Source organism: Lontra canadensis, unplaced genomic scaffold, assembly GCF_010015895.1.
Source record: "Lontra canadensis isolate GAN:19392208 unplaced genomic scaffold, GSC_riverotter_1.0 scaffold53, whole genome shotgun sequence".
Taxonomy (NCBI): domain Eukaryota; kingdom Metazoa; phylum Chordata; class Mammalia; order Carnivora; family Mustelidae; genus Lontra; species Lontra canadensis.
The window spans coordinates 1,256,361-1,275,548 of record NW_022631047.1 but is presented as its reverse complement, the minus strand read 5'-3'; the positions used below and the strand labels follow the sequence as shown (position 1 = coordinate 1,275,548).

Sequence of the window (19,188 nt, the reverse complement as noted above, 5' to 3'; positions counted from 1 at the left end):
TGTATTAGGCATTGTAAATTTGACCCAGTGTGGTGATATGATTTTTTTTCACATCCTCATGTGTATATTTTTTCAGTCTTATAAAATTTAGTTTTGTAATTATTAAACTGAACAGGAATTAGAAACATACACTGGGATAGATCATAGATACATCTGAATGTATATGAAATTTCATTTACTCCATGAAGGTTTAACATCAAGTTATTTATGTATTCAAGAGAGAGCAAACCAGCATGTGATCTGGGGGGGAGGAAAAGAGAGTGAGAGGGACAAGCAGATTCTGCACTGACCTGGAGCCTGACCCAGAGCTTGATCCCACAACCCTGAGATCAGGACCTGAGCCAAAATCTAGAGTCAGACCCTCAACTGACTGAGCCACCCAGGTATCCCAAGCACTGCTTTCTCATTTCTTCCAATAGTCAGAAAATGGTTTTGTTTGTTTTTGCTTTACTTCTGGATTCCCTAGCTCCAGGCCAGCACACGATAGGCCAATGAATAAATACTCACTGAATGAATGGAAGATGATGTTAGAGCCCCCAGGACTTATATTTTAACCCAGTATTATTTTATATATATAATATATATACATACATATGTTATATATATAAATATATTTAACCAGATTATCTTTTGCAAATGGAAAAACTAAAGCAGGAAGGCATGTGCACCAATAATAACATTAGCAGGACAAAGATTTGTGAAAAAAAAGTTTATGTGAAATCTTTCATTTGCACTAATTAATAGCCTAGCTACAATCTAAAGAGTAGAACAAATGAGAATCTCTAAAACATAACAAACACATTCCCCAAACACAAACCAAGTTTCTACAGAGGATTTAGCTTTTCTGATTTAGGTTCAAAATCATTAAGACCAATCCTCCCCCATACACCACAAAACTCTGGCAGAACCAGGGACTGACCTAAAAACCTACTATTAGACATGACAGAGGATTTCTTTCACATTATGGAAAGCCTCATTTCTAGCTGGCCATGTCGCAGTTGGCTAATACTTTAGCACAGATTTAACTAGATGGGTCTTTTTCAAATCAAGAACAAGAAAAGGATCTGACACTGCCAAGCTTTAACCACCTGGAATGACAAACTTGTTCTTCTTGAATATTTTATACTTTACACAATACTGTGGGTCTCCCAAGTCACTAGTTCATGCTCCATCCTCATGTAAATTTAACAATACTGTAGTGGAAGAAAATCACACCAAAGGTCAAAGGGCAGCTGGAAGCTAGTTCTCTATGCTAACAACCTCCCTTTCTACAGGTAGATTTACTTCACTGCTCAACAGGTTCCTCTAGTCAGAGAGAACTGGGAAGAAGATTGAGGACCTCATTATTGACTATAATTAAGGCTAATTCATAAAAGCAGGGGAAGGAAATAAAAGGAAGCAAATAACTTCTAGGTAATGTTCAGAAATCCCTAACATATGGTATCGCTTTCTTGACAGCTTAAAACGCTTCAGAGAAATTACATTCCTGTGAGAAAAGGATAAGATTAGCTTTATTATATTTGGAAAAACTAATGCTGGCTTGAGTTTATACTCCAGAACTCTCTTTTTAAAAAAAATTTTTATTTATTGAGGGGGTGGGAGCATAAGCAAGTGTTGGGGGGCAAAGGGAGAGGGAAAAGCAGACACCCTGCTGAGCAGGAAGCTGGAACTGGGCTCCATCCCAGGACCCTGCGATCATGACCTGAGTGAAGGCAGACGTTTAACCAACTGAGCCACCCAGGTGCCCCTACCAGAACATTCTTAAAGTCATGGGCAAAGCCACGCAGGAGGCAGCTGAGAGCAAGCTAGAGTTCCTGAGTTAGAGAGAGTCCCAATAGGAGATAGGGCAGATATGGTATGACTGCCAGAGAGAAAAACAAACAAAAGAAAGGTCACTCTATCTGGTTTCAAACCCAAAAAAACCCTCCATCCCTAACCAAAGCAAAGGAGAACTGCCTTTCTACAAAACACACCAGAGAATGGTTTTGATATTTATACTCCCAAATGCCCTTGATGCTCATTTTAATCCCTAAATGAAAAGTGAAGGTAGAGTGTGCAACCTTGATCTCAGGGTTGAAAATTCAAGCCCCACATTAGATGGAGAAATTACAAATTTTTAAAAATTTTATTTATTTGACAGAGAGAGCACAAACAGGCAGAGCAGCAGGCAGATGGCCAGGGAGAAGCAGGCTCCCTGCTGAGCAAAGAGCCTGACATGGGGCTTGATACCAGGACCCCAGGATCATGACCCCAGCCAAAGGCAGTTGCTTAACCAACTGAGCCACCCAGGGGTCCCTTAAAAAAATTTTTTTTTGTAAGAAAAGGGTTTGTGATACGGCCTCTAGACAACTCCCAGTACCTTACCATAACGTTTCTCACATAAAACGCTTCCTTTAGGGATAGGATCATTTCCTGGGATAATCCAATTCAATGGGTTAATTTTGGGAAGAGCTTCATGATGAAGAAAGCCTTGTAGTCACAGACTTACCTGAGTCTAATTCCTGACTCTGATATTAAATTACAATGATATCTCTGATATTAAATTACAACTGGGTTACGTTATTAAAATAAGTCCTAGTTCTGAGTCTTAGTTTCCTCATCTTCCAAATGGGACTAACTGTAACTACTCTGAAGTCTCTGGTAAGTGGGAGTGATAGACCATATAAAATCCACCATATGCACTAGATGGTAGCTAATATTTACAGAGTTTCTATTAAACACAGATGCTGTGTTAAGCACTGCGAAACCACAAATGAATGTTTTCCTAGTTGCAAATGATAAATTTCCTTAGTTTTCAAAATTCCTTTTCTAGATCACCTCTTTTCCGTAAGGAATACAGGGGCAGGGCGCCTGGGTGGCTCAGTGGGTTAAGCCGCTGCCTTCGGCTGGGGTCATGATCTCAGGGCCCTGGGATCGAGTCCCGCATCAGGCTCTCTGCTCAGCAGGGAGCCTGCTCCCTCCTCTCTCTCTGCCTGCCTCCCTGTCTACTTGTGATCTCTCTGTCAAATAAATAAATAAATAAAAAATCTTAAAAAAAATAAAAAAATAAAAATTAAAAAAAAAAAGGAATACAGGGGCAAGCAATTAAAATAACTAAAATCTTGGGAGCACTTAAAGGTTTATAAAATGTGTTAAGGGCCCAGTCAAGAACATGCAAGTCCTAAACAGCCGCCAAATGACTGTCAGAGTTGAAATGAGAACCCAGGCAACCTAGTAACCATCAGGATGACCTTTTCATCCAACTCAGGCCCTCCCTGAAGTGCCCGGGGCTGTTTCTGGTCGGGCTATTTTCCGGCCAGGACATCTGACTCCTCAACTCACCAATGCCGCGTGCCGGAGACGAGGCGTTCATTTGACCTCCATGCCGCTCGACGCGGCGAGTTACTGTGTTCGGGTCTGGCCTTCGAATGCTGAAGGTCACTAGGCGGCCTCTTGAATAGGGCTCACTCTTATCCAAGTGTAGACAGGTACTCCTCCCCTCTCTCTCCGAGAGCGCCATCGTTCTAACGCCGCCGCGTCCTCCGGGAGCTCTCCTGGCTTCGCAAAGCCCCAACCCTCGGCTTTCCCGCCCTCAACGTCCGCACGCAAGGCCGCCGCAAGGTGCCGGGGGACGAAGGAATTCACAGGGCTTTCGCGGGCGGCCCACCGCCTTGCTCTCATTGGGTAGCCTCCTCTTTTCTCCGCCCCCAAGGTCTTTGCTTCCCCGATGATTGGACCTGGACGTTGTCCATCCCACCTTCGGGCACCGCCCTTTTTTAACCACCCACTAAACGTTCCCCCCCTCCGCATTTTCTCTCCTATCCACTCCTCGCCCATCCCCTGTCTAGGGGGGCGTGAGTGCATTTCGCAGTGGTCCGATACACTTAGGGACCGGCCCCTCCCCCTGCTCCGGGACCCCACCCACTAGGCCCCTCCCCTCCCCTCCCCTCCACATCCTAGGCTCCGCACTCCAACACCCAGCTCCCCGCACCTTGCGGCGTTTACGATTCCTCCGCCCCTCCCTCCAACCAGCGCTCAGACTCCTCGGGCGCTCGGGCCGAGTGGGAGACGCGCTGGGGGGATGCGCTCTATGAGGGCTCTGCAGAATGCGCTGAGCGGGACCGGCAGTCACTGCTGGCTGGGAGGCTGGGGTCACCTGAGCCGGAGCCCTCTCCTTGGCGGGGGCGTCCGGCACCACCTCAGTGAGGCCGCGGCGCTGGGCAGGGAGACGCCGCACAGCCACGAGCCGCAGCGCCAGGATCAGTAAGGCTTGCGGGACAGGGGCAGGGGACAGGCTCGCTCGCTACTCCCACTGTCGTTGTCGCCAGCTCCCGAGTCCCTTTACCCCGAGAGCGCATCTCATCTCCCCTCTCTTCTCCTCGCTCACTAGCCTGCGATGCCTTTTCCTTTAGATTTGGGGCTTTGGGTCCGCCGCGCTCGGGCGGTAACATGCCGTCCGCCCGGGAGGGCATTTGGGCAGGTCGGTCCTCGGGATGGTGCTTGTCCAAGGTGCGTACTTAACTGGGAACGCAGATGGGCGCGGAGTGTTGCTTGGTGCACGTGTCTGAGTGCAGGGCCGTGTGCGCACCGCGCATCCTCACCCTCCCTCTCTCCTCCTAGGTCCACGGATGTATTTTAGGGGATGAGTGGGTATGGAACAGCCTCCCGTCTCGTGTCTTGGTGTACTTGGGTCTGTCCAGCTGTATGGTGTGTTTGTGTTCGGCATGTCCTCGGCGTGTAATGTGTGATGCGCGTGTATTATTAGTGCGCAGGTATGTGCGTGTGTCGTTTGCTTATGTGTTGGATGTGTGCGTTGTCAGGGCCCTCAAATCTCTAGAATAAGGGTAGTTTCCAATTGGCTGTTGAATGAGGAAAGTCGTAATAGGGAAAAAATCGCAAGATGCAGATTTCTCAAATCAGACCCAGTCAGAGCTGCGTTGTTTGTTTGTGCTGCTCAGGCTCCCCGATTTAAAAGGTTCTCTTACAAAGAAATCATAATAATAAAAGGTTTGCTTCCCTTGGGCTATTATTCTGCCCCAGAGGCTGTACCTCTCTTCTCCACCACCCAGGAACACTTGGTGGCTGAGCCTCTTTTCTCCGAAATACAGACAGAGCTGAGCAGGAAATTTTGTCCTTTCTAGAAGCCAACGTAGACACTGCCCAAGTGGCTCTTGCTCTGTTATAGCAGGAACAAAAAATGGACCATTTCCCTGTCATTGACATGTACTGATGACATTCAGAAAGACATGCACATCATAATTAAAGTAGCCAGACAGACACAGCACTGTCTCACCACCACTGGAGCCTCTGTCCTGACAGGTAACAGACCAGTAAGGTATGATTTACTTATTAATTTTTAGGCTATACGTGCCTCTTCTCAAGGAAACGTGGAACATTGAACTTTCAAAAATTAGCCCTCTCTCTTCCATTCCACTCTCTATTCCAACTTTTCCCAAGTAATCACCATGGGAGAAATGGTGGGATAGCGCAATGCCTTAACCTCCCTCACCTTAAAACCTTCTGTGGGATGGGAGCGAGGGGTATCCCTGATTCCTTCCACACACTCTTCCTTGTCCAGTGGAATCAGGTGATAGACATGTTCTGGGGAACCTTGATCCTCCTGCCTCTGACTGTCTGTGCTCCCAGGGAATTTGTGGTAAGGGCCTTGATCTGGTGTTCTCTTGGGCAGAAGGAGTTGAAAGGACTGGGAGGGCATGGGCTCTGAGAGTGTGATACCATGATGGGGAGGTGTTCTTGTGTTTGAGGGGGGAAAGGAAAGGAGAAAAGAGAAAATGCCCTGCTATTCGGGTTCTTGTTTGTTTTTTAATATTTAGCTTTCTTATTTCTTGTTATAAGAGAAAAACAAGATAGAGTATCAAGAAGAAAATAAAGGATCCCAGTAATAGAGGTAACCCAATATATATCCATATATACCTTATATATGGATATATAAAAATTTAACAAAAATAGGATCATAGTATTCATATTTTTGGTAACCTATCTTTTTCATTTACAAACAGCTTTTTTTTTTTTAAAGATTTTATTTGTTTATGATGGAGAGAGAGAGAGAGAGAGAGGGAACACAAGCACAGGGGAGCTGGAGAGGGAGAAGTGGGCTCCTCGCTGAGCAGGGAGCCTGATGTGGGGCTTAATCCCAGGATATGAGCCGAGGGCAGATGATTAATGACTGAGCCACCCAGGCACCCCTACAAGCAATTTTTAATATTGAATATGTATATGTGATATCATCATTTTAATGGTGGCTATTTAACAATTTTGAGATTATATTGTATGAGGCATCATAATTTATGTAATCAATTTTCAGTCTGGTTACTGCAAATTCTTGTGCACCTACTCAGTTATTTCTTAGAGTAAATTCCTAGGAGATTTTGCTTCCCAGAGACAACTGTCATCAGTATCTTGTATAACCTTTTAGAGATATTTTATGCATGTATCAGCAAATACATGTTGATATTATTTTCTGTTCATCATGCTATACACATTGTCCTGCACCTTGTTCCCCCCCAACATTATATTGTAGATCAATTCATATTTGAGCCAAATGGGTATGCAGTTTACTTAAGGCTTGTGATACCTTAGTGGTATGGCATAATTTCCCATTTTCCTTCAGCTTCCAGGCACAGAGAGGCCTGCCCTAAAGTGTTCTACATAATAGCCTTCTTGAGTTATTCCTCAGATAGCTTTTTCATCCTTCTTCTATCACTGCATGGATCCTGTCCTCCCTAAAGTCACTGGTCTCATGTGACAACTGGATTTCCTCAGAAAAAGAAATCCCCCTCTCCTGGTATTCTCCTGGCCCTAAATATGTACATGCATCGTCTATGCCAAGTTTCTTGAGAGACTTGTTATTTTTTAATGCATTGTTTTAATAGATAGTATGCCCATATTCATATATACCATATTCAATAAACACTATATACATATTCATATGGTTCAAAATTCAAAATATGCAAAGAGATATATAGTGGATAATATCCATCCTACTCCTTTTGCCCAGCACCTGCTTCGTCACCCTAGAGGAAGGTAAATCAGACTTACAAGTTTCTTTCTTTCTTTTTTTAAATAGGTTTCTTATATATCCTTCTAGAAATATTTTGTACCTTAAGAGGGAAGTATATCTTTTTCCTTTTAACATAAATGGTACCATACTATGAACATGGTTCTACAGCTTGCTTATTTGAGTTAAAATGACATCTTATTTTTTTTTAAGATTTTATTTATTTGACAGAGAGAGACAGCGAGAGAGAGAACACAACCAGGAGGAGTGGGAGAGGGAGAAGCAGGCTCCCTGCTGAGCAGGGAGCCTGATGTGCAGCAATATGACATCTTAGATATCATTCCATGTCAGTACTTAAGGAACTCTCTCATTTCATTTTTTTATACTGCATAATATGTCATTACATGAATATACCATAATTTACCTAGCCAGTTCCCTGTTGATGCACATTTAGGTCATTTCCAGTCTTAACTATTACTAACAATACAATAAATGTGAATATGTTACTTTGCAGGTGTGTAAGTACACTTACAGGATAAATACCTGGAAGTCAAATTGTTGGGTCAAAGAGTTTTAAAGGGTCTTAATTTCAAATACCTGTCATGTTTGGAATGATCTGAAAAAATATTTCCTCTAAATCTGTTGGCATATTAATAGCGGAATTCATGAAAACCAAGAAGTCTTCAGTACCTGGAATTTTAAGCACTATAAGCCAGCAAAAGAGAGATTTGGGGAAACAGGAAGCTTCCTAGAAATGTAACTTGGTAATTCTCTATTGAAGACCCACTATGTGTTAGGGACTTTGCTCAATGTTAGGAAGACAAAAATTTATAGAGGGATGTATATCTATATAGATCTATATAGATATATATTTAGATCTATATAGATATATACATATATCTATATAGATATATATCTACATATAGATATATATATATAGAGAGAGAGAGAGAAAGATGTATGAAGAGGGAGGGGAGGGAGAATGGGCAAAATGGGTGGGGGTGTGGGAAATAAAGCCTTAAAAAAAATTGAGAGAATGGGAATTAGAAATCTTTATATCTTAAAAAAAAGAAAAAGAAATTTTTACATCTTGGGGCACCTGGCTGGCTCAGTCAGTGGAGCATGCAACTCTTGATCTCCATATCACAAGTTTGAGCCCCACACTGAGTGCAGAGGGTACTTAAAAATAAAACCTTAAAAAAAAAAAAGGAAATTTTTACATCTTTTCTGAATTTAATCTATAATACAAAATATCATATCTGTTTAGATTTTGCAATGCACTTCTAATTTAGAAAAATAATGAATGTAGACTCTCAAAAAAAAAAAAAAATCACAAAGACCTAACAGTGGAGCAAGGGAGATCCTTCTGTCAATAAGATGGTGGGTTGTGTCATACCAGCAGCATAAACAATATTGGAAGGTTTGAGGAAGCCTTTACAGAGTTAGTATATTTGGTCTGGACCTTGAAGGATGAGCAGGACTGTCCCAAGTGAAGGAGAAAAAGGTCATTTCATACAGAAGTTGCAGCATAAGCAAAGGCCAGGAACGCTGACAATGCCTGGCCCATTTGGACACCTACCTATTATCTGGCATAACTGGAGTGTCAGGGTATGGTGGAGAATAGGAAAGGAAGGTTGGCAGGCCTGGTTTTTTTTTTTGTTTTTTTGGTTTTTTTAAGAGTTATTTATTTGAGAGAGAGTGTGTGCGTGTGGGAGAGAGGCAGAGGGAGAAACTCTTCAGGAAAGCTCCCCACCAAGCACAGAGCCCAACTCAGGGCTCATAACTCATGGGATCACGACCTGAGCCAAAACCAAGAGTCCAATGCTTACCCAAATGAGCCACCCAGGTGCCCCTGTTGGCAGGTTTTAAAGAGCCTTGAGTGCCAAACCAAGAAATAAGAACTTATTTGGTAGACACTGGGGAACTATCAAAGGTTTTTGAGTAGAGAAATGATATTTGAGTTTTATTTTTTTTATTTTTTTTAAAGATTTTATTTATTTATTTGACAGAGATCACAAGTAAGCAGAGAGGCAGGCAGAGAGAGAGGAAGGGAAGCAGGCTCCCTGCTGAGCAGAGATCCTGATGAGGGGCTCAATCGCAGGACCCTGGGATCACAACCCAAGCCGAAGGCAGAGGCTTTAACCCACTGAGCCACCCAGGCGCCCCGATATTTGAGTTTTAGAAAGAACTGGCACATGGTGGAAGAAGGGTTGGAAGACAAGGGAGTGTAGTAACAGTTAGGGAACAGACAATATGGACTGCTAATAAAGAAACATGGTTTACTGAGCATTTACTTTGTGAAAGACTTTTTCGCAAAATGTTATGTTAATTAAGCCTACTTCACCCATGTGAAGTAGGCATTGTTACCCTTATTTTACAGATGAGGAAGGAGGTTCAGCAAGATTAAATAATCTGATTTACTAACCCTATTAAGGTCACACAGCTTCTAAGGGGCAAATTCGGTTCTTTCTACTATACCGTGCTGGCATAGGAGAAGAAAAGAGGGTGGATTTGAGAGACATTATGGTGGTTACCATAATGTGGGGTTACCGACCGAACATGGATGTAAGGTATGGGAATTCTCCAAATGATTTCAAGTTTCCAGCTTGGCACCAGGGTGTGTGATACTACTATTAACCCAAATGGCGAGCACAGGAAGAGCAGCAGAGGGAGGGAGGTGAGATAACATCAAGTTTGGACATTTTGAGTTGTCAGTGCCTATGGGACATCTAGAAATGGAAGTGTCTAGAAGGCAGCTAGAAATAAAGGTCTGAAAGTAGAAACAAAAGAAAGCTAGAGAGTAAGATTTAAGACCTTCCAGGAAAGATGTGAAAGCTGGAAGTATAGGGAGAGATCAAATGATTCAGGCAGGAGGGTTGAGTGAGGTAGAGTGAGGACACTTACCTATTTATTTGTTTGTTTATGTATTTATTTTAAAGATTTTATTTATTTCAGACAGAGCAAGTGAGAGAGTGAGCACAAGGTGGGGGCAGAAGGAGAAGCAGGCTCCCCACTGAGCAGGGACCCCCCCCAATCCCAGGACCCTAGGATCGTGACCTGAGCTGAAGAAAGGCAGACACTTAACCGACTGAACCACTTTGGTGTCCCAGGGACACCTATCTATTTATAAGGCCATGTTCTAGGAGGAGAAGCAGGGAGCAGTTCTCATGTTCCTATCCTCCTTTCCTATCTCTGCCCCCAAACAGTGACTCATCAGAGAGTGGCATGCTATCCCGCCTGGGTGATCTGCTCTTCTACACTATTGCTGAAGGACAGGAAAGAATCCCTATCCACAAATTCACTACCGTAAGTTCCTCTCTTATCTTCTCAGAATGCTGAGACCTCAGGATCTCTGCAAAGCAGGAAAAGGAGGACAGGACAAGTGTAGGGTAGCTAACACGTTGCCTCATGAGGGTGAAAAGTAGGAGATGGCAGTAGATATCAAGGCTCATAAGGCAATCCCATCTATGCTCCAGGCTGGAAAGATTAAACCCTCTGACTCAATCCATATTCTTGGTTTGAGACTTTGACCCAAGGGGTTCAGAAACCAGCTGCCTTGATAAATAAGGGCAGGAAACTCTTATCAGCCTTCAACCCTGCACCATTCCTCCTTTCTTAGTCTGCAAACCCATTTGGTCCACGTGTCGTAGTAGTTGGGGTTGAGCTAATTGTTATCCATTGGGAAAGAAGGTTAGGATTGCATTACTGTCCTTGTAGTTGACCTTACCAGGCTTCTTTCCCCTAAAGGCACTGAAGGCCACCGGACTGCAGACATCAGATCCCCGGCTCCGGGACTGCATGAGCCAGATGCGTCGCATGGTTCGAGAGTCCAGCAGTGGTGGCCTCTTGGACCGAGATCTCTTCCAAAAGTGAGGGCCCCACAGTTAAGGGCACCATTCTCAGAACTGTTCTGTGGACATAGACTATAACAGCAGGGAGGGCTCCTCAATGTATTATTTATTATACAAGTAACATATGAATGTTCGCGTACTCATTATAAAAGTGCAAACAACATAGAAATACATGTTCTCCCTTCCTTGTCTCCCCAACCCCAGTCCCTTTTCCCAGAAGGAAACATTGATGACAGATTAGTGGGTATCTTCTAGATAATGTCCTATGCATTTACGTACATATAGGAATATATGTAAATACACTTATATGATTTAGGAATTTTAAAATATTAAGGTGACCCACTGTACATATCATTTGGGTACTTATTTTTTTCTCATATCCTAAGACACTGTGTCTTGGGCTATCCTTCCAGATCATTGCCACCCCTCATTTTAGGGGCAAAAGAAACTTGAGACCCAGAAAGATAAAGTAACATGCCAAAGGTCATACAGCTGTTGGTCCCAAACCTAATGACCACTCAAACTTTCCTTATTCCTGACTTCCATGGCTCCGGAGTGAGTCGCAGCTGCATCTCTCCAGCCCCCTAACCCCATCGTGTCTGGGATCCAGGTGTGTGAGCAGCAACATTGTGCTCCTGACCCAGGCATTCCGAAGGAAGTTTGTCATTCCTGATTTTGAGGAGTTCACGAGCCATGTGGATCGCATCTTTGAAGATGCCAAAGAGCTCACTGGAGGCAAAGTGAGGGCCAGGGGACTAAGGGCGGGACAAGGGCTCTGGGCCAGATATACTTTGCTTCTTGGAAATTTCCGGGGGTTGGGAATCCATGATTGAGAGATGAGAAGCGGAATCTCTAAAAATGGGGACAAGGGTTTTATGTATTTCTATACATGTGATTTCTAGAGTAGAGGAGGGAAGCCAAAGTTCCAAAGGGGACAATTGGCATGAAGGATTCAATAGACCTTTGAAGGAGACCTGTAGGGTAATTAAGCCCAAGACCCAAAAAGGGAAACTGACCCCAGAATTCTCCACTTTTTACCTTCTGTAGGCTTTACTGCCATCTCTATTGGGATAAGGCTACAGAAAGATAAGGCCTTCTTGGACTTAAGACTTGGGTGTCCCTGGGAACAACAGGCAGGAGGGAACCCTGTTGCCCTGCAGAAGACAGAATTCTCATTTTTATCTAAAAGAGTTTCCTGACCCTGAACCTCAGCTCTGTTCCCCTCTCTACATCCATATCCCCGTTCTGTTTTCTCTCCCCACTCACGCCCAGGTGGCAGCCTATATACCCCAGCTGGCCAAGTCCAACCCGGACCTGTGGGGCGTCTCCCTGTGCACTGTGGATGGTCAGCGGTGAGATGCCGGGTGAGAGGATGGGGAGGCAGGGCACAGGTGCAGAACATAGGCTGACTCTTTTTGCGGCACCTGTCTGCTGCAGGCACTCCGTGGGCCACACAAAGATTCCCTTCTGCCTGCAGTCCTGTGTGAAGCCCCTCACCTATGCCATCTCCATCAGCACCCTTGGCACTGACTACGTGCACAAGTTTGTGGGCAAGGAGCCCAGTGGCCTACGCTACAACAAGCTCTCTCTCAATGAGGAAGGTGAGTGCCACCAGAGCTCAGATCAGACTCAGGTGTCCCCCTTCTTATTCCCACCTACCCCTGCAGCCCTGTTTGTTTCCCTGACCTTCCTGATCAGTTCTGTCATTTTATCCTCCCCAGCAAAGAAAGATTTGTCTAGCCTGCAGAGTGGGCAGGCTGTAAAGGAGGCTTTGCACAGTGGCTAATAAGACTGGGTGGTTTGTATTTCTCCAGGAATCCCCCATAACCCCATGGTCAATGCTGGTGCCATTGTCGTGAGCTCCCTGATCAAGGTCAGTGCCATCCTAACCTTCTGGAAGGTACTATTCTCTAAATCCCCTTGTTTCTATATTCCTCATATCTGCCCAGCTCTTCAGGGGGATTACTGGGTCTTTGATTCCTTTGAGGGTCTCCAGGAGGCAGTGAGGGCACAGCAACGACCACATATATTGAAGATGTTAGTAAAAGGAACTATACCTCTGCCCCCACCCATGAGTCTGGAGCCCAGAGCTTCCTGGCCCTTAGAGAAGTGAGCAGGTCTTGACCCCTGCCTAGGACCAAGGGCCACATGCCAGATACAGGGGGAGGACAGCACTACTGGGCACTGATTGGCCACTTCTGGGTGAGGGACACAGAAAGAAGGGTGAATGGCCAGGCCAGGGCAGCTATTCACGTCACTTGAAACTGTGAGTTGGCCTTGAGCAAGGGCATCAGGCTGGCCTGTCAGCTGTAGGTCTCCCAAAGCTTGAGCAAGAACCTGAGAACAGCGTGGGCAGCAACATTCCAGAGCCAATCACAGCCCCTCCTGAGGAAGGTGGTGTTAGGAACCCTCCCCCCAGGGACTCAGGTGTCAGTGTCCCTATGGTGTTGACACTATAGTTGACATGTGTAGGAAGCAACAGGGTGTGGTGGGGGGTGGGGTGGGAGACCAGGCTCAAGCTCTCCCTTGCCCTGGGTTACCTCTGCCTGCAGCCCTGTAACCTGCACCTGCCTCATCCTATTCCCATTGAAGTAGGCCTTATTGGACCTGACTCAGCTAAGATCTTCAGCTTTATTTTGGTTATCAATATAATCTATATAACAATATTCTGTGCAACACACCTCTCATCCCATTCCTGTTAATCCCGTTGGAGATAGCTATGGAGGTCAGGGATATGATAGAGTATGGCACCAGCCTGGGCTGTAAGGGATGGGGATGGGGATCAGAATTGGAGTGGGACTTGGGGACAGGACCGGACTCAGGATAATGGAAGTGAGAGGCAGGGATGAGGCCTGGGATTGAGAATGGAATTGGAAGTGAGACTCAGATGGGTAAGACTCCTGGATGGGCTGAAGTTATCTGTACTCATTACTTGATAATAAAATCTAAATGGTTTGGTTTTTAAGATCACTAAATATGCAGCCGTACCCCCCCAAATACACACACACACACACACACACACACACAATATTATATAACTATATATTATATATACACACACACACACATATATATAATATATAATATATATATAACAATAATATATAATGTGTGTGTGTGTGTATATCAGTCATTAAAAAAAATCGTTGTAAAATGTAAAATATTCCCAGTGGCAAAATCAGTGTAAGACATTAAACTCCACTAAGTCCTCCTGACACTCCCCTGTCATCATCCTAGGCTTGGAAAGCTGATCGATCTCTCTCCCTCTCTCTCTCTCTCTCTCTCTGCAGATGGACTGTAACAAAGCAGAGAAGTTTGATTTTGTAAGTTCCCTTGCTACTCAGCTCCTGGCTGCTTTTCTCCATAGCATTTTGTCCCCTCCACCTGCCCCAGTGCTCAGCTCTAACTCCACTCTGATAGTGCACCAGCCCATACTAGAAGGCTTATTTCCAGAGGCATGGGAATCTATGGCCTCAGAGGGGAAAGCCTCCTGAGTCTCTGCTGGGATAATGACTGAGAAATTCAGAAGGCTTCATCAGGCTAGTATGTGTTCAGTAGGGGTCCTCACCCATGTGATGCCTTTCATGCCCCCTTTCCTCTTTCAGGTGTTACAGTATCTGAACAAAATGGCTGGGAATGAATACATGGGTTTCAGCAATGCCACGTAAGGCCCCCTTTTGCGGGATTGGCTAAATACATTGTGGGATATGTGCACTTGCCATAGAGAAGGGGGATGAAAGAATCTTTTTTTTTTTTTTAAGATTTTATTTTATTTATTTGACAGAGAGAGATCACAGTAGACAGAGACAGGAAGAGAGAGAGAGGGAAGCAGGCTCCCCACCGAGCAGAGAGCCCGATGCGGGACTCAATCCCAGGATCCCGAGATCATGACCTGAGCCGAAGGCAGCGGCTTAACCCACTGAGCCACCCAGGCGTCCCGGGATGAAAGAATCTTTTTTTTTTTTTTTTTAAGATTTTATTTATTTATTTGTCAGAGTGAGCACAGGCAGACAGAGTGGCAGGCAGAGGCAGAGGGAGAAGCAGGCTCCCGCTGAGCAAGGAGCCCGATGTGGGACTTGATCCCAGGACGCTGGGATCATGACCTGAGACGAAGGCAGCAGCTTAACCAACTGAGCCACCCAGGTGTCCCTGGATGAAAGAATCTTAAGAGGAGGAAATCCAGGGGAATTTTGGCTACCCAGCTTCCTCTGAGCCAATTCATTGATATTTGTTTATTTTGTAAAAGAATTTGTTCCATTTCTATTTAGTATTTAGAGAGGCAGTGTGAGGGTTTATACCTAAGCCCTTCTTGCCAAGCCTCTCCAAGCCAGAAACCTCATCAGTTTCTCCAAACTAGATGACTAGACAATTTGGGGGTTGGGAGTTTCTTTTTCACACTTAATAGTAAAGCTATGTCTACTGCTTGCTCAGGGTCAGTAGTTTTCTCCAGGATTACCATGAGGATTTATTTGGGGGCTGATTTAGTTTGACACGTGTGAACTAGTCCTGTCTCTCTCAGGGAAGGTATTTTTTCCCCTTCTCCTAAAACCCACCCCTCAACCATCAAGTACTAAATTGGGTGTTTGCTTCAGATTCCAGTCAGAGAAGGAAACAGGCGATCGGAATTATGCCATCGGCTATTATCTAAAGGAAAAGAAGGTAACTGGGAGAGGCTGGTAAAGAAAGTCCCTGAGAATTCTGCAGCTGGTGGAAGGGCACATGGGGTTGGGGACTTCGGTTGAGATCCTGGCAGCTTGACAGGGTTTGCTGATGGCCTGAAAGGAAATGTTCTCCCTTCTTCTTCCTTACAGTGCTTTCCTAAGGGGGTGGACATGATGGCAGCCCTCGACCTCTATTTCCAGGTGAGCACACACTGTTGTTCAGCGCAGGGCCAAAGGAATAGGACAGTCCACCATCCTCGCTCTGACCCACATGAGGGATGCGTCCTCTCCAGTGGTTCTGGTGTCCTTCAGAAACACCAGGGGAACTTTCTGAAAGATCAGGAGGCCAAGAACATGGCTCTGTGCCCAAGAACATGGTGTTCATGGTCCACATTGCACCCACCCTTCTGCCTTGTCTCTACAGCTGTGCTCAGTGGAAGTGACCTGTGAGTCAGGCAGTGTCATGGCAGCCACCCTGGCCAATGGCGGGATCTGCCCCATCACAGGAGAGAGCGTCCTGAGTGCTGAAGCAGTACGCAACACCCTCAGCCTCATGCACTCCTGCGGCATGTACGACTTCTCAGGCCAGTTTGCCTTCCATGTGAGTGCTTCCAGCCCTGCCATTGTTTGCTACCGGTCCGGAGCCAAGAAGTGAGGCCACGGAGTCTCCAAAGGTGGAGGCTGGAAACTTGTTCCTGCCTCTCCTTCGTAACTCCTAGTCTGGCAGTTAGGCTGAGAGTCCTTAGGCGAGTCTGTCAAACACATCAAGTCCCTCAAACACATTAATACATGATGTTGCAGCTTCTGAACCCCACTTCTGCCACCCTCCATGTACCTGGCACTTCTCTAGGTCTCGGTCCTCAGAGAAGGTCCCTTCCTCAGAGAGGCTTTGCTGACCATCCTGTCTCCAGTAGGCCCCCCTCCCACTGCATTCTCCATTGCAGCACTCTGCTTCTTTCCTCCTGTGTTATCTCATAAGCTATGATTCTTTTTGTCTCTTGATCGTCCATCTCCTACCACCAGCATGAAGTCAAGAGACCATCCTAACTCTAGGGCAGCATCAGGCACAGCATAGACACTCAACAAGTATTTCCTTACTGAAGCCACGAGTTTAAAGAAGACAGGACAGGAGAGGAGTAAGGAAAGAAGCTAATTAACAAGCCAAGAGGTTGAGGTGGACATGACCTTGCCTGTGCAGTCATTTGGAATAGATGAACTTATTAATCCAGACTTGAAGGCACTACTAGCTTATCCTCAGTCTCAATTTTATCCCCAAGGTGGGCCTGCCGGCCAAGTCAGCTGTATCAGGAGCCATCCTCCTAGTGGTGCCCAATGTCATGGGAATGATGTGTCTGTCACCTCCATTGGACAAGCTAGGGAACAGCCATAGAGGCATCAGCTTCTGCCAAGTGAGTTATTTTGCCTGAAGATCTTAATGATTTTGAATGAGTAAATGAAACAATTTTGAGCTCCTAGTGAGTGCAGGGAGTAAATAATCGATCTCTTTGGCTTACAATTCTAGAAGCTGGTGTCTCTGTTCAATTTCCACAACTATGACAACCTGAGGCACTGTGCTCGAAAGTTAGACCCACGGCGTGAAGGGGGAGAAGTTCGGGTAAGGAAAACCCCAGGTGGCTTGTAAGACTATTTCAGAATAGAACATTCCATTAATGGTTTAGCAATACCCTTGGCTAAGCATCTTTGGAGAAGGGTCACAGGACAGAGCTGAGCATGGGTGAGCCCAAAGTCACAGTTAATCTCAGGTGGGTATTTGTTTTCCAGAACAAGACTGTGGTGAACCTGTTATTTGCTGCCTATAGTGGAGATGTCTCAGCCCTTCGAAGGTACCAAATAAACACAGTAAAATACTCCTGATCAGAGATCTCATTAGGAGTCAACACAGCAAAATAGTTAAAGGCTTTTCGGCTTTAGAGCCAGATAGAATGGATACAGACTGCATTTAAATGAGATTGTTTTAAGTACAGTGACTGCCATGTGATATGAATTTAAATAATGGCAGCCATGTTATGATTAATCTGGGTGCTAAGAGCAGAGTCCTAGGAGGGAAGTAAGCACCCTCAAGTAGATCACCAACATCAACAAACATGTGCTGGGCACCTACCACAGGTAGGCAGTGATGTTTCTGGAAGCATCACACCCCTGTCTGATTTGGGAGTAACAGTCTCATCTGGGTATGGAACATGATTATGCAGGGTCTACAGATCTTAGTGAGCCTGTTTTATTTTTTCTGGAACCTATCTAGTCAGAACCCCACTTCAGAAAAGACACTAGTGATTCTAGACTAATCTGGGTAACTCCAGCTGCTTTCCACAACCCTCAGGTTTGCCTTGTCAGCCATGGACATGGAACAGAAAGACTATGACTCCCGCACAGCCCTGCATGTTGCTGCAGCTGAAGGTATCTGAAGGTTAAATAAAAGGGGAACCAGAGCTTAAGATCCTTTTTTTTTTTTCCTTTTTTAAAAATATTTTATCCCCCCCCCTTTTTTTTTAAAGTAAACTCTACTCCCAGTGTGGGGCTCAAACTCACAATCCTGAGATTAAGAGTCATATGCTCTACCGACTGAGCCTGCCAAGCACCCCAAGACCATTTCTTTTCTACGAAGAGTACTCCCTATTGTATATGCCCATAAGGTTACAGGGGCAGCAACTAGTTTTGTCAAGATGCCCTGCAGTCTTCAGGCCAACTATTATTGGCTGCCACAGGGAGCAAAATGGGAAGAGGCCTTTCCCCCACCCCTCTTGGTTCAGACTTCAGCTGCCAAAGTCTATATGGCTAACACCAAAAGGTTGAGGATCTATACCATCTCATTTTCCTTCTGCTCATATTCCTAGGACACATTGAAGTTGTTAAGTTCCTGATTGAAGCTTGCAAAGTGAATCCTTTTGTCAAGGACAGGTAAGAGTAAGCTAAAATTGGAGGTGGCCGGGGGCGGGGGGGGTTGGAGTCTGGGCACAGCTTCTCTCCTTCTGCCCTCCAGCCACCACAGTCATGTAGTGTGACCAGAGCACTGTCGCTGTTTTCTTTCCCTGATCCCGATCTCGGTTCCTTTTAGGTGGGGCAACATTCCCCTGGATGATGCTGTGCAGTTCAACCACCTGGAGGTGGTGAAGCTGCTTCAGGATTACCAGGACTCCTACACACCATCGGAGACTCAGGCTGAGGCAGCGGCAGAGGCCCTGTCCAAAGAGAACTTAGAGAGCATGGTGTGAGCCTGGGACATGCACATGGTCCATGCTTGAGGAAAAGCACGAGCTGGCCACACACTCAATCCATAACCACCAAACATGCTATGGACAGCCACACTGCTTCAGTGGGGACCAAGACTTAGGCCACTGCTTTCTGTGAGAGTGAAAATACCCAATTCCCTTGACAGACAGAGTCTAGAGAAGTGCCTTGGTGGACACATGCAGTACAGCAATCCATGGAGACGATGAGCTTCTCTGAGATACAGCCTAATGGTTTGGCCCACTCAGAATCATCCCAGGTCCCCTCTCCCTCCCCTAAAGAAACCATCATGAGAGAGCCAGAGATACTCTGGAAAAGGGGCCCTAGCCACCATGCACAGGTATATGTCCACAGAGGAAGTGGGACAGCCATGTACCAGGCTTTATTTAACCGTCTGGACAGGTTTGCCCTCCTTGGCTCGAAAGTACTG

At 45.5% G+C, this 19,188-nt stretch overlaps 1 protein-coding gene across 3 annotated transcripts; it reads left to right on the top strand.

Annotated features, from left to right (window-relative positions):
* The first annotated feature begins 3,971 nt into the window (after window positions 1–3,971).
* On the top strand, window positions 3,972–19,137 carry GLS2 (glutaminase 2). Of its 3 annotated transcripts, XM_032874487.1 has the most exons (19): window positions 4,132–4,242; window positions 4,392–4,488; window positions 10,204–10,303; window positions 10,745–10,866; window positions 11,459–11,588; window positions 12,121–12,200; window positions 12,286–12,449; window positions 12,663–12,721; window positions 14,139–14,171; window positions 14,454–14,512; window positions 15,441–15,507; window positions 15,660–15,710; window positions 15,934–16,110; window positions 16,787–16,918; window positions 17,032–17,124; window positions 17,292–17,353; window positions 17,851–17,927; window positions 18,365–18,428; window positions 18,586–19,137. In XM_032874487.1, exons 3-19 carry the CDS (start codon window positions 10,223–10,225, stop codon window positions 18,740–18,742), a joined length of 1,608 nt encoding a protein of 535 aa, XP_032730378.1. In that variant the 5' UTR covers window positions 4,132–4,242; window positions 4,392–4,488; window positions 10,204–10,222; the 3' UTR covers window positions 18,743–19,137. The 3 variants fall into 3 exon arrangements, with proteins under 3 accessions (XP_032730376.1, XP_032730378.1, XP_032730377.1); XM_032874485.1 differs by lacking the exon at window positions 4,392–4,488 and having other exon boundaries at window positions 3,972–4,242; XM_032874486.1 differs by lacking the exon at window positions 4,132–4,242 and having other exon boundaries at window positions 4,249–4,488.
* The last annotated feature ends 51 nt before the right edge of the window (window positions 19,138–19,188 follow it).

Coding starts and splice junctions, on each gene's coding strand:
- GLS2 (XM_032874485.1), top strand. CDS start 4,061: ATGCGCTCTATGAGGGCTCTGCAGAATGCGCTGAGCGGGACCGGCAGT. Junction 12,722..14,138: donor TCGTGAGCTCCCTGATCAAG/GTCAGTGCCATC, acceptor CTCTCTCTGCAG/ATGGACTGTAACAAAGCAGA. Junction 18,429..18,585: donor AATCCTTTTGTCAAGGACAG/GTAAGAGTAAGC, acceptor GGTTCCTTTTAG/GTGGGGCAACATTCCCCTGG.